At 36.6% G+C, this 13,917-nt stretch overlaps 1 protein-coding gene and 1 non-coding gene across 2 annotated transcripts in view; one reads left to right on the top strand and one right to left on the bottom strand.

Annotated features, from left to right (window-relative positions):
• Smp_036930 (hypothetical protein) overlaps positions 1-13,244 on the bottom strand; it is a gene marked incomplete at its 3' end in the record, with an annotated part of 23,874 nt that extends 10,630 nt beyond the window's left edge. Inside the window, exons 1-8 of the mRNA XM_018792131.1 lie at positions 12,935-13,244; positions 12,810-12,898; positions 12,566-12,762; positions 8,807-8,993; positions 6,564-6,702; positions 4,958-5,244; positions 3,435-3,516; positions 1,116-1,199 (exon numbers count right to left, since the gene is read on the bottom strand). Of these exons, the coding sequence (XP_018647270.1) occupies positions 1,116-1,199; positions 3,435-3,516; positions 4,958-5,244; positions 6,564-6,702; positions 8,807-8,993; positions 12,566-12,762; positions 12,810-12,898; positions 12,935-13,129 (1,260 nt within the window). The 5' untranslated portion in view covers positions 13,130-13,244. The remainder of the gene's footprint in view (positions 1-1,115; positions 1,200-3,434; positions 3,517-4,957; positions 5,245-6,563; positions 6,703-8,806; positions 8,994-12,565; positions 12,763-12,809; positions 12,899-12,934) is intronic.
• On the top strand, positions 3,000-3,071 carry Smp_tRNA_00152_Pseudo_TTG.1.1. Its single transcript has one exon. It is a non-coding gene (tRNA).
• Positions 13,245-13,917: the final 673 nt, after the last annotated feature.

Raw genomic sequence — 13,917 nt, 5'->3', positions numbered from 1 at the left:
AAGGGGGACTGGTCTCGTGATCTTCGGAGAATCTCGACTTTCACCATGAAGTCTGATAGCTCTTCTAAATGAAGACTTTTCAACAGCGACGAGAGAATTTAAATGGTTTATGTAATTTCATTTGGTTGATATTTCTTTTTGACATGGTTCATTTCTATGAAATATGTTTTATGACCCCGTGCCTAACTCTCCTTCATTATCAGTGCTTAATACTGGTAGTAACCCTGGAATGACCGAAGGCGTGGCTGCTTACCAATTTAGCACCTTCCTGTCCCTAACTCTGTGCGCCTAATCTCATCAATCACACATTAGTTTGCGTTATGGCTAAATCACGGATATCCAGCTTTAGATAATCTAGATTGATGCTTGATTTGGTTTAATGTGAATACAACATAGAACTAGTTAAACAATATATATTTTCTAAACTTTATGGCAACTTTAGAAACACAAAACTTACCTACAAACCATTGTGAGAAACTTCTTCAGTCTATCGGTAACTGACCCAAGGTATCGCATGTTGGTTTCAGCAATATGATGTGATGTATCCGATCAAATATCTTCAAAAACAATCAAGCAATACAACTTCGTATAATAAGTTGTAAACTATTATGAATTTAATCCTTTAAATGCCTTCTTCAACCACTGAGCGAGCAGAAGAACACACTTTGTGGGACACTTAGTTGATTGCTACACTGCTACTTTGTTTAGTAGCATTCCACAATTTTCAAGAAAACCCAAGGAATTTTAAAATACTATAAACATCCTATATTTTCTGTACATGAATGAACCTTTGGAGTGAAGTGCTTCTCGTATATTTTGCGCCTTTTCTCTCGTGTTGAAGTCGCTGTGTAGTTTAAGCTTGGGGGTTACGAGACTAGCTTAGGAACCGAGTGTAGCGTTCAATCAACAAGACTTATCAATTGATTCTGACTACAATTACTCTGTAGAAGGATTTCACCACGAAATGTTTGTGAATTAAAGAGAGGCAATTAAGTAAGATAGTAATTGGGGTTGGATACGGTGAAAGATAATGAATACTTTTCCTTTTAATTAAACTTTTGAACAGTGATTGAATCATTTTACTTACAGTTCATCAAAAAAATGGAATAACTTACATTTGATTTGAATGATTGTTTCATAGGTACTTCATTATCATAACGAAATGGATCAGCACTTGAATTCAATAAAGTATGCGTAACCTAGATTAGAAATAATACCAGGTATATGTGTTTAGTGAACGAAAACTTAGATGAGGTAAACCAATTTTTATAGTATTATCATGCAAAATCACATACTGTAAATGTAAAATATGAAAACAACACATTACATACACTGTCTGTAAGAATAGAAGTATGACCAGCAGTGGTGCACCAGGATGTGTGTTTTGTCACATTCAAAGCGAACAGTATTAGGTTCGAGTCCTGGAGAGAACATTAACTTTAGGATACAAGTACATCCACGTGATATATTCCAGACAAGATGAAACGAGCGTCCTAAATCCCACTGCCATCTACATTTCATCAAAATCATCAGATTTAATGATAATTTAAAGAAATTCTCTGATAGATAAATTTGAAATGAAGTCAGGAAATAAAAGACACACAATAAATTTAAAGCTAAATATCTGAGAGGGGACAAAAAATGAATGAATTTGTGCAAATGTGACCGATTCTGAATTACGTCACCTAGTGTCTCCCACAGTCAGGTTAGATAGGTATGTAGTGCATGCTACTTATACTGACAGACATAAGTAGTGTGTAGCATTAATAGAAAGTGGGATGCGTACTAGTATAAGATTGAATTAAAAAGAACAGGAAGGGAAACAGAGAGTAATTGTAATAATAACAGAATTGAAAGAATCATGAATCAGGTAAAGGATAACTGAAAAAAGATATGTAAATAATGTATTTAATGTATGGTTTTCATATTTACGAAGGCACTCTGTAATTATGAGTTAGTTGTTCCCACCAAATTTTCGTTCATTACAGTTGCGATGATAGCAACCGCAGACGTCTGCAACTAACAATGCAGGTCAACCTAGTAATCGGTGCCTTCATGGGTTAAGGCCATATTTTGGTTGGACCATCCCTACCCTTCTTCAGAATTACACCTACACCAGCAAACATCGTGTGTCTAAGAAGCGGTGACTGGGTACACGTGACACATGTCCCGGCCATCTCAACTGATGAAGTTTCACTACTTCACCAATCGATTTGCCATTCTTACCTAGTACCCGTTTCCTAACAACTGCATTACTTACTTGGTGGTCACAGGATATACGAGCAATGATTACTCAACAACCCTTAACAATTAAATTAAATTCATACCCATTTCACTAGTGAGTGGCTATCTGAACTCAGTAGCTAAATGGATAACTCGTTAGTTATTAGAAGTGAAAGGTACTGATTTCGGATTCTAAAGTGAACATAAACTCCAGGATCCGGGTAAATCCAGCTGACGAGTCCCAGGAAGGAAGAAATGCGAGTCCTAGATTCCACTGCTAGCCACTATCCATCTTTGCTTATAATAATAATAATAATAACAATAATAATAATAGGAAGAATCCTTATCCCCGATTAATTATATCATGTGATACGACAGTCAGTTAATGGCACCGACTTATACGACCAGACTTATGACGCATAAAACTATACGAGCAGCCTAGAGTTCTTATTGGTCCACCGAGAATAATAGCCCCTCTTCTAATCCAACCGGTTTAGTCCAGAAAGCCAATATCAACCTCTGCAATACGGATCATATATTTCAGACATGTTGGGTTTATATACAAGCAAAACCAGACCACATCACACCATAAAATTGAAAATAGCACTTGTACAAGATCAAGTCAAAAGTGGCTGTGATTGAGAGAAACTGTGACGAATAGATTGAGAATAAATTGAGGATAGTAAATTATATAACAGTAACCAATAGGTCAAATAAAAGCTCATAATGAAGGGAATATGAATAACCCAGGACGCGCACAAGCAAGTGGCTTTCAGGACCCAGTAGCTGAGTGGATAACGCGATGGCATTTGAAGCGAAAGGTACTGGGTTCGAGTCCCAGAGTGAACATCAACTCTGAGATGCAGGTATATCCAGCTGACGAGCCCCAAATAGGACGAAACGTGCGTCCTGGATTCCACTGCTAGCTACTATCCATTTTTGCTTACCATGCTTGTGAATTTAGGCTATATCGAGGCAATACGCACAGTATGCACATATGCCAATTAGAGGCTGACCAGTTGTGGTCCTAAAAACATCAATGGGAAGATCCAAACAAACAATAAAAAGTAAATTACATATACTATAGTTGTATAATGGTTATACAATAAGAATATTCATATAATATTAGTCCATAAATAATCACTAGCGGATACCATTCATTTATTCTCGTCCGGATATTATAATTATAATAATAACAATAATACACTCACTTTAACATGACCAAGTGAATCTTTCGATTCACTTTCTAGCGATTTTTGAAGCGCTTCCTTAATCAAACATTTTCCTTTATACCTAGTAAACATTCACCCAACAACAAAGCAAATTATAAATAAACAAAGGGACAAACCCATATGAAGTAAACAAACGAGGAGAACACATAATTAATGAATTTTGAATTTAAGACAAACATTAAACAACATAAGTAAACCATAGGCAGATCAATGTTCAGACACCGATTATTCGACTCAGTTTGGTCATACACTTGTTTTTAATTCAATGGCTAAATAAAATATCTCAAGCACTGTAATCCAAGAAAGTGAATGGGGTTCCTATTTGTTAGTCAGTCAGTCAGCTACAACGTAGGACCAGGCACATATATGTACCGGACCAAGTTGCCATACCTCGTTAGCACAACAAGATGAACACCGGATTCATAGAAGTAGTTAATTTAGTGGTGATAGTATACAAAAGATAGGTTGTATATAAGCATATAGTATAGGAAGGAAGACAGATATGAAGCAATTTTAATCTCAAGGTTTAAGGGAAGATAAAGAGTGTATACACCTACGCCATTGTGATCGATTCTGAGCCATGTCACCTAGAGTCTCGTTCCTATTTGTGGATCCCGTAGTTTTAACTGTTAAATCGTTCTCTTATATTAATAGATAATAATTAAATCAATAAATGTTAGCTGATTGAAAGAAGATAAAATTAATCTTCACAAATCGTCAATCTTAATCAATTTCTGTAGTTATATTGTAATCTTCAGATGGTGAAGAAGATTTGTATCTCAAGAGAATGGTTTCAGTTAAATTGTATCACTGCTGAGGAGTCCCATAATGGGACGAAATCGCCGCCCAGTGCTTCCAGGTTTTCCATGGTGGTCTAGCTTTAATTGACTTATGATTTCAACTATGAAAATACTAAATCTCCACAAAACCACCTTCTGAAATTGTATCAGATGAATAGTTAAATTGTTTTCATTGTCATCTTAGACAATATCAGCAATAGCACACAATTTAGAGGTAAAAATCCCCGACGTTGTCTATTCGTGGTGCAAGTTAGTGAATTGACATTTAGTATCATTAACCAAGAACACAGTTTGTTCATATATTTCAATCTAGGTTAGCTAATAAAAGTTTTCTACTCACTGCTGGTTTTCTCACGGATTTTGCAGGTTGAGCGTGCATGTAGGAAGCGGATAGATCAATGTCTAATTCGGACAACCACCTAACACAACACATACATGATTATTTCTTTTTATCATAAAATTTATTAAATGGGAAGCAACTCTATAGAGTTAAGAGTCCGTTAATGTACACGGCTTTTAGTTTTATTGATATTACTGGATGTTTAAACTTTGACAGATGAAGTTGATATGAAAAGAAACCAAGATTTATCTAAAATCTTAGTTACATTGATCGAAATAATTTAGTATTGGCAAATGGTCTTAACACAGTTACCATGCATAAAAAGTACAACAACTAAGTGGTAGGGAAAAAAATTAACTTACCAATGACCAAAATTTAAATGCATTGCAGCACCAGTCACTGCCATATGAGCACAGGTATTACTAGAATTGATAGGTGGAGTTAGTACTGACGATGCGCTTGTTCCTGGTCCTGCTGTTGTTGTTGTTGTAGTCGTCGATGCTGTGCCAGCTCCAGAAAATGTTGACGTTGTTAATGAGATTTCTGGATTTTGCACCGATGCCATACATGTTTCAAAGTATGCATGTAATTCGTCCTCAGCCATGGTAAGATTTCGTTTTTGCAAGGCATATGCATGTGAAGCATAATGCTGTTTTTAAAAGAAAGATAGAAACAATGAAAATGAAGAACTTTACAAAACGTTATGAAAATACTTGATAACAATTGATACAATCAAGTGTAGTACTTGGGTCCGATGATTTTCGGAAAATGGTCTTTAATTAATCTAACATTCTTAATATAAGGGGTGATTATACTTTAGGTACAGATATATACGGAACTCAAAGCCTCTTTATTCAGGTGACAATTTTGGTACGGGTGTTAAAAGAAATGAGAAGTACAGTAACAAGCTTTGATTGACTAACTTCAATTGATTTCCTCAATCATGGGATTTCGAGGTTATACTGTCGACTGGTTCCCCTTCACAAAACTTGACTATTTCCTGTGTTAACTTTTTTCTCTCAAAAGTTATAGACCTTCTTCGGTCTGGGCAACTGGGCAGTATCACAGCCCCCACACAAACCAAGTGACTTGTATGGCGCACATATATCCAATGCTCCTTTGTACCAATATTTGTGTTTAAATAAATAATAACAAAAGTTATGGATTCCAACCCAACCAGAGAACTTTCACCGTTCCGATTATCTCAGTTATCACGAGACATTTACAATGGAAGTATTGTTAAAGTGTTTACTTGTTTTTCCACTCAAAAACCTGTTTACATTTCTTGGTAGATATGGACTGTTTCAAACAAATGACCACTCTTTATTCTATTTTATCCATAGATCAGATACTCAGAGTAGCGCTTCTGGACATTCTTCATGCTTTTGGTAATGTTTTTCAATGTAAACTAACAATGATTGCACCAAATTGAGTCAAACGACAACTTGAAGGTATCTTTTACACTCAACCCTGTGATTGGTATCTCAGACCTAGTAAGCTCATTTGAAATTTTCAGAATAGTGCCTCCATGATTATTAGATGAAATTAAATTTATAAACAAAAGAAAATACCTTTAAACTGTGGGGAAAAACAACTTTACAAATTCTCTATCTTTTATTTATGATTATGTCCCTAAGTGCTTTAGTATGGTCAAGGGTAGAGAGAATCTGCTCTTTCTCTCATATGGCCACGCGTACACATCCACTTCCAGGGAAGTCCTACTCACTGCCTTCTCACAGTGGTGGGGGTTTTGTTTACGAAATCGGGAGGACAAAAAGCGAATGTCCGGCGCTTTACCGGGTTGGTGGACACGGAAAGTCCACCTAGGGGAGTTGGAAAACACTCATTCCAAACCAATGGTGCATATGTGCTTCAAAATCCTGAGGGAACAATTGGCGTATGAATCTACTATTAGTCGCCGGCTACCACGGGATATAATTAGGACCAACAACAACAAAAAACACATACCGTATATGATACTTCAGGATACATTTTTTTAGCTAACAATAAAAGTTCATTATATTTTTGTAGATTAAGATTAGGACGTCCACCAATTTTTCCAATAGAATCAATAATTTCGGAACAGACATCTAAAGCCTGATTACGACTGAAATATACGAATGAATGTTTTTTTTTTCGAACAAACAGAAAAATATTCGTTAGGAATAAATTAATAAATCAAAATTTGAAATTTAACAAAAGTTCTTTTCTAACCATAAAAGATGCTATGAAGAGTTGTTTTAATTTCATGGTTAACACCACTGACTGATCTAAGTTAAACGACTATTAAAAAGCAAGAAGCATTGGACAGCTATTTCATGATAGTATGGGACTCTTCAGTAGTGTGTTTACATGACCCCACCACTGGAGATCGAGCCCACGAACTTTGATCTTGCGTGTGAACGCTCAACCTCCAGACCACTGATCCGCCATCCATAAGTTTACCTATTTAACTTCAATAGATTCGTAATATCACACAACCATCTTCCAATGTATGTAGCTTGTAACTGCTTGACAGTCTACATAGTTGAACTCCTCTGGTCACGGTTTCCCACTAATGTTAACAACGAAAAGTTCTTTTACAATGTATATGAAAGTGGTTTACGGAAGACTTATTGGAAGGCTAAATCAAGACAGAAGGTCAGTTCACGAAACCACTGACTGTTAAACTGAACAATGGCGTGAGAGACAGACTATCTCTATGATGTCCGTGTGATAATTGGGTGCTGGGTGACGTGGCTCAGAATTGATCAAGATGGTGCAGATGCATTCACACATTACTTTTCACTTAGATCTTTAGTTTCAGTTCTCCATCATACATTCCGTTTCTTCAGCTATTCTTTATAAAACACATTTTTCAATGTCTAGTCTTTCGATTACGACTGTTACCAAAATTATACCGACTTCATTTTTTTGATTTGTAAGTGGTAGTCATTTATCTGAATTTATTTATCACTAATATCCAAAGGAACAGTTATTTCCTTCGATAACTTGTAACTCATTCTGGTTCGCCTACTGTAAATCTCTATTAGGTTCTATTAGGTTCACTCCAATCAATCTAGTAAATTGAATTAGGCAGCTTGTCGGAATGGACAATATGCATGACAATTATCTCAGTTTATTTTAACAAACTGACTTATTTATAACAAAATTAGTTAGGTCTAGATTTATTTGTGTTCATCACTTGATATTTTAAAGTAAAAAAAAAAGATGTTGTAAAGCTACTTATTGTAACTCAATTGCTAAGTATACATTAATGCACTTGGTATTACGCCATACCTTAAATGCGATACTATCCGTCTATTTAAAACAAATTAGGTGGAATGGGTTTCAAACCTGGGATCTATCGGTTGAAACCCAAGTACCTCAATCACAAAGATACGACTCCACATTTTAAAAAGTTATTACATAAAACTGTATTCACGAAGAAGAACATTTCTCAACCGATTGTACACTTGACTCTTTGTAGTCAAACACACATTTGGCAGGATTTTTGTAATAACTAACACAAATTAACAACGTTCGCTCAGCTTCTTATTTTTCTATTAAATTATCTAACAATAATTATCACATCATATATAGTATGTACATTTCGAGAATTGAATTGATCATAATTTCTATATCATTTTAATTATAACAGTTTTAATTTGAAACCTAATCCCTAATATATGCCCCCAAATGCCGTGGTACAACCGAGAGTGGGAAGTTTGCTCCCCCTATAGAGATGCTCACATATGGCCACGTGTATATAGCCTCTGACAAGGGAAGTCCTACTCACTGCCTTCTCGTGACATTAATGTTGTTTACGGAATTGAGAGGACGAAAAATCGAATGTCCGGCACTTTAACCGGGTTGGTCGACACGGAAAGTCCGCCTAGAGGAGTTGGAAAACCCTCATTCCAAATCAATGGTACACATGGGCTCCAGTATCCTGAGGGAAAAATGGTATATGAATCAATTGTTGGTCACCAGCTACCATGGGACTGCATCTCCTCATGATGCTCCACTGCCTTCTGGATCAGACCTTTAGGTCGAAGGTTCCGGGTGTGGCCCTTTAAGAAAACCACTTTCTTCAGTTTGGGCACCTGGGTAGTGTCACAGCCGTCACATAAATCAAATGAGATTTGTGCGGTGCATGTATATCTGGTACCCTTTTGTACCAATTATCATGTGTTTCAATAAATAATCCCTAATATAATCATATAACTTACGTTGATATTAAATACTGATCTCTAATAAATGAATGAGCAAAATTTTGTACAATTAAATCTTCAATATTCGAATTTGACCTGGAACATAATTCATTATCATAAGCATCAAAAAATGAGTCAAAAAATTGTATGAGTTTTTCAAAACTTTGAGAATAAATTCCAAGTGAAAATTTTCTTAAAAATAAACCTACAAGTAAAAGAAGAATAGATATCGTTATACAGTAAAATAGTTATACGCTTAAATGAAATAGTAACCTAGTGAATTCTAACCAATTTAATACAAATACAAGATCTGTCATTTATTTTATTGATTTAAACACATAAATATTGGTACAAAGGTGTGTGTGAGAGCTGTGATACTGTCCAGGTGCCCAAACTGAAGCAGGTGGTTTTCTTAGGAGGCACACACACGGAGCCTTAAACCTAAAGGTATGATCCGCAAGGAAGTGGAGCATCATAAGGAGATGCAGTCACATGGTAGCCAGTGACCAACGATTGATTCATATGCCATTTGTTCCTTCAGGATACTGGAGCCCATGTGCACCATTGGTTTGGAATAAGGGTTTTCCAACTCCCCTAGGTGGACTCGCAGTGTCCACCAACCCGGTTAAAGTGCCGGATATTCACTTTTCGTCCTCTCAATTTCATAAACAGCACCCCCGCCACTGTGAGAAGGCAGTGAGTAGGACTTCCCTTGTCAGAGGCTATATACGCGTGACCACGTGAGAGCATTTGGAGATGGAGAGCGGACTCTCCCCACTCTCATCCGTACCAGAGCATTCGGGGGGAAACACATAAATATTGGTACAAGGGGGCACAAAATACAAGAACTGTCATTAGTAAATCCTTGTTAACTTGTTCTGTTATTTATGTAGAAAATGAAAGGAAAACTACTCCTATTGGTTTTGATCTGAAACCATATTTTCTCACAAATTAACGAGGTCGAAATTCACCTATTGGTTTATATGGAGTACTTATACAATTTAGGTGTCTAGCTCGGACATAAAGTAGGTTTCACTTTATGGCCTAACAAAACTACAAAACATCAAGAATATCTATTCTGTTAATTAGTTTTATATCTAGTTATTAGTTCAGTTAGGGGTATTGTGTCAGTAACTGTATTGTAAGCGGCTTATTTGAACATACTGAATCACTTCTCATCATTTATTAATCAGAAATGTCCTTGTCACTTTAACAAACCAAACAAAAACGTGCTCGTCATCAGCATAAATACTTAAACACTTATGCACAATTATATTAAGTAATAGTCTGGTAGTGTGGTAGGTGAAACCTATTTTCGTATGATGAAAGGCTGAATAGCATATGCAATTTTATGTACCTGGTTCCATAGTTATTGCGTTAATATACCTGTAAAAAAGCCAGGTGAATAAAGCCTAAACATGAACAGTTGTGCCCTATGCTTGTGCAGTATGGTCTATCTGAGCCGAGGGTGTTTAACCCAAATTTATGTTAAATAGTAAAATAGTTAATGTTTAGTAGTCAGGTCGTGTAAGTAATACTAAGGTCTTGGAATATGTGTTTATACATACTGGAGACTAATGTTCAATAGTATCAGAAACCCTGGCTTTTGAAAACGTTTCACATACGATGACGCAACCTCTTCCATAGAAACCAGCCTGAGTAGTATTAATCCGTAAACAAAAAGCAGAAAAGAGTTACAATATAGTATGAAGCTTTGAAGTGAGGGATATGTGTATCAAACTAGCATGTGTTGAATCATCACAACTTCTTAAAATGGCTCCAACAGACGGGAAAACCCACTGACTTAATATTGTCATGAACGACTCAAAATCAAAACTAATAGCAATACTACTGTAGCATTTTACATCCAAAATAAACAGTAAGATATCCCTTTAAAAGAATGAAAACCACCTCAGTTTTGCTGTCGTCTGAAATGTGTTATCTGTATCCTCTTTCATTATTCATTTCACAAAACTATCATCTTTTGCATGATAAGTTCTTTGAGTCACTCAGTCAAAACGTAGTACCTGGTACGTTCAATTTACTACACCCCACTAGAACAGAGATGAAACTGTCAGGCCGAATTCCAGAATAATGGAGGTAGTAACCGTACGAGTGGTAATAAAAAAGACTAGGCATCGAAGATACGATTCGAAGAAAACACAAATTATTGAAATTGTGGGGAATTTAGAGTCACAGGATTCGGATGGATGCACCTGCTCCATTACAAACGATTTGGAACCATATCAATTAAAGTCTCTAAGCATTGGTTACGATTAACATGCGGACCCCAAATAGGAAGTGTGTACCTATTAACATAACTAAGTCCAATTGTCAGTGACTTCATGGACTGATGCCATATTTTGGTTCGGCTGCTCCTAGCTTTCTTCCAACCTACTCCTATACCAGGAAAAATCGCCCATCAAGGTAGGTGGTGATTGTGCAAACGTAATACATATCCCAACCACCTCAACTGGTGAAGATTTACTAACTCATCAACCAAAATCCCATCTTTACCTAGTACTCTATTCCTAACCCAGGCACCGCTTACTCCGTGGTCCCAAAATACACGACCAATGCTTTGAAGACACATATAATCGAATACCAGTAACCTAGAAATATCCTCTATTCTTAATGACTATGCTTCACATCCATAAGGTAGAACAGAGAAGATTGCTGAGAAGTAAACACCCTTTGCTTGGCAGACGGATATCTCGCCTACTCCACAAGTGACACAGGTTGGCAAAAGCCAGTAGGGCCTTCTGAATCCGTGCCGAGATTCCGTCAGACACCAAACCATCAGGGCTGATGATACACGAGATAAGTGAAGCGGTCAACGCGTTCAACTACCTCATTTTCTATCACTAATTCAGGCGATGGAGCAAGTCAATCCTGAAGTAAAATTTTACATTTGAGTGGAGAGAAACGGATCCTAGACATGCTTGCACTATTGCTTAAGGTTATCGGAAGACTGAATTTTAGCAGCGTCTTCACTAAACACAACTATATCATCTGCGTATTTTAAGTAAACAAGTGAACCTTCTGAAAGATCAATCCATGAAGTCAGGCGATGAAAGTGTTGTCTTTAAAGGAATATCTATAACAAAGTTAAATAAAAGTGGGGAAAGCGGACAATCCTGACAAACGCCACTTGAAGTAACCAGTTCCTATAAAAGTTCCCCATAGACTATGACTCGATCAGTAGTGTTCGAGTAGAGAGAACGTACAAGATTAATGTACCTTTCTATACGCTTTCCAATGACAGACAGTGTCACAGAACCTCACGATCAATAGAGTTGGGGAGGGCCTTGAGGTCAAGGAATAAAACTATAGTCGGACGTCGAAATCTTGACCGTAGTTGCTACCTCGACGTGGTGAAACAACAGGATCGCTACAGATGCTGGTTTTCCGAGGGAAACACCTTACTGCTGTCACACTTCTACAGTTATCAGTACGACTTCGCCCTCTGACTTTAAGTTGATACTTTCACCCTTACCGTTCTCTAGCAGACCTGTCTGGCGTGGTAGGATCTACAGGAACATGTGTTCCAGCTGATATAGCTCGGTTGAGTGATAACGATAGGCAAGTTCGACCACCACGTCGAGGTAGCAGCTACGGCCGGGATGGTTTTTCGTATCAGTTATTGTAACCTTATAAATAAAACAAACAAAAAAATTAGTTTTTCTTGATTGCTACCATAACTTTAATGTAAATAATGATATGAAAACTCTAATATGAATCAATCATCACTTAATATTTGACATTTAACAAACTTACCGAAAACGCTGTCTTTAGTCAAAAAGAATCTTCTATTACTATTTTGATTAGCATCACCCCCTCCATCACCACTATTTTCATCGTCATCGTCATCGATTTCATTGCCAACATTCGATGATTTTGCAAAGACTAGATTTTTAAATGTCGACAAATTTGTGTACGCAACAGCCTCATAGTAATTGCGTAGTCTTTCAATTCTAATCAATTATACGTTTATCATAAAAATATGATCATATATATTTACCGGCCTCGAATCAATGGTTTTAAATACGCAGGAATACGTACATCTTGCGAATCGCGTTTTAATATGTCAAATGGATTACCAATGTTTTCCTTGAAAGAGGCCTATTAAAATAACAATCAACTAACCTTTAACATTTCATACATTAGCATATACAAAGTGATTGTATCTTTTGAATTAATACACGGTATTTGGTCCTCAGAGTTATCTGGCATTGTTAGTGAACAAATATATTCACGTAAGATGATGAATAACATAAAGCTGTTGTGTGTAACACTATCAATGAAATAACTTTCACCGCCAATTTTCTGGTAGAATATCATTTTTTTCACAAAATGTAAATCGGCTATTTTATTTGAGGAATTCACAGAACTTCATGTTATTTATTTAAAACACGTGACAAAAAACTGCCCTATGAAAGATAGGATATGAAGAAAAAACATCAAAGCTATAAGCGAAGACAATGAGTGAATTACTACTCATAATTAGTCAAATAACTGTGACACTGTACGTTGTTGAATTAAGTGTAGTCAATAAAACTGAGAAAGGTTTGGCCAACTAAATTAATACAGCATCTAGAGAACAAAATGGGTGTATAATCCACTAACTCTTATGCAGAACATTTGAATGATCGGTGGGACTATAATTTATGGAAGACCTTCGAGCGACTCTAAAAGGACCTTGAGAATTTCCACCTATATACTATGGTTAAATGAGGGTTACAAACCAGTGTGGGGAATTAGGATTAATATTTACGGTTGGGGTGAGAATTGGATATATGGTTTACATTACGAACTGACATCAGCTATAATCCCAAAACTCTATTTATTCAAATGAACAAATTAAATTTGCGCCAAAATTCAAGACCTGTAATCGTACATCTGATTGGTTCGTAAATAAAGTCTCGCCGAATGATCTAACAAACTAAGCTTTATGACAAGCAGAGATGGATAGTGGCTAGCAGTGGAATCCAGGACGCGCGTTTCGTCCTGTTTGGGACTCGTCAGCTGGATGTACCTGCATCTCAGAGTTGATGTTCAATCTGGGACTCGAACCTAGTACCCTCGCTTCAAACGCCATCACGTCTTCCACTCGGCTATCCTGAATAAAT

This window comes from Schistosoma mansoni (genome assembly GCF_000237925.1).
Source record: "Schistosoma mansoni, WGS project CABG00000000 data, supercontig 0222, strain Puerto Rico, whole genome shotgun sequence".
Taxonomy (NCBI): domain Eukaryota; kingdom Metazoa; phylum Platyhelminthes; class Trematoda; order Strigeidida; family Schistosomatidae; genus Schistosoma; species Schistosoma mansoni.
The sequence above is the reverse complement of the archived record's forward strand: the minus strand, read 5'-3'. Positions and strand labels throughout refer to the sequence as shown.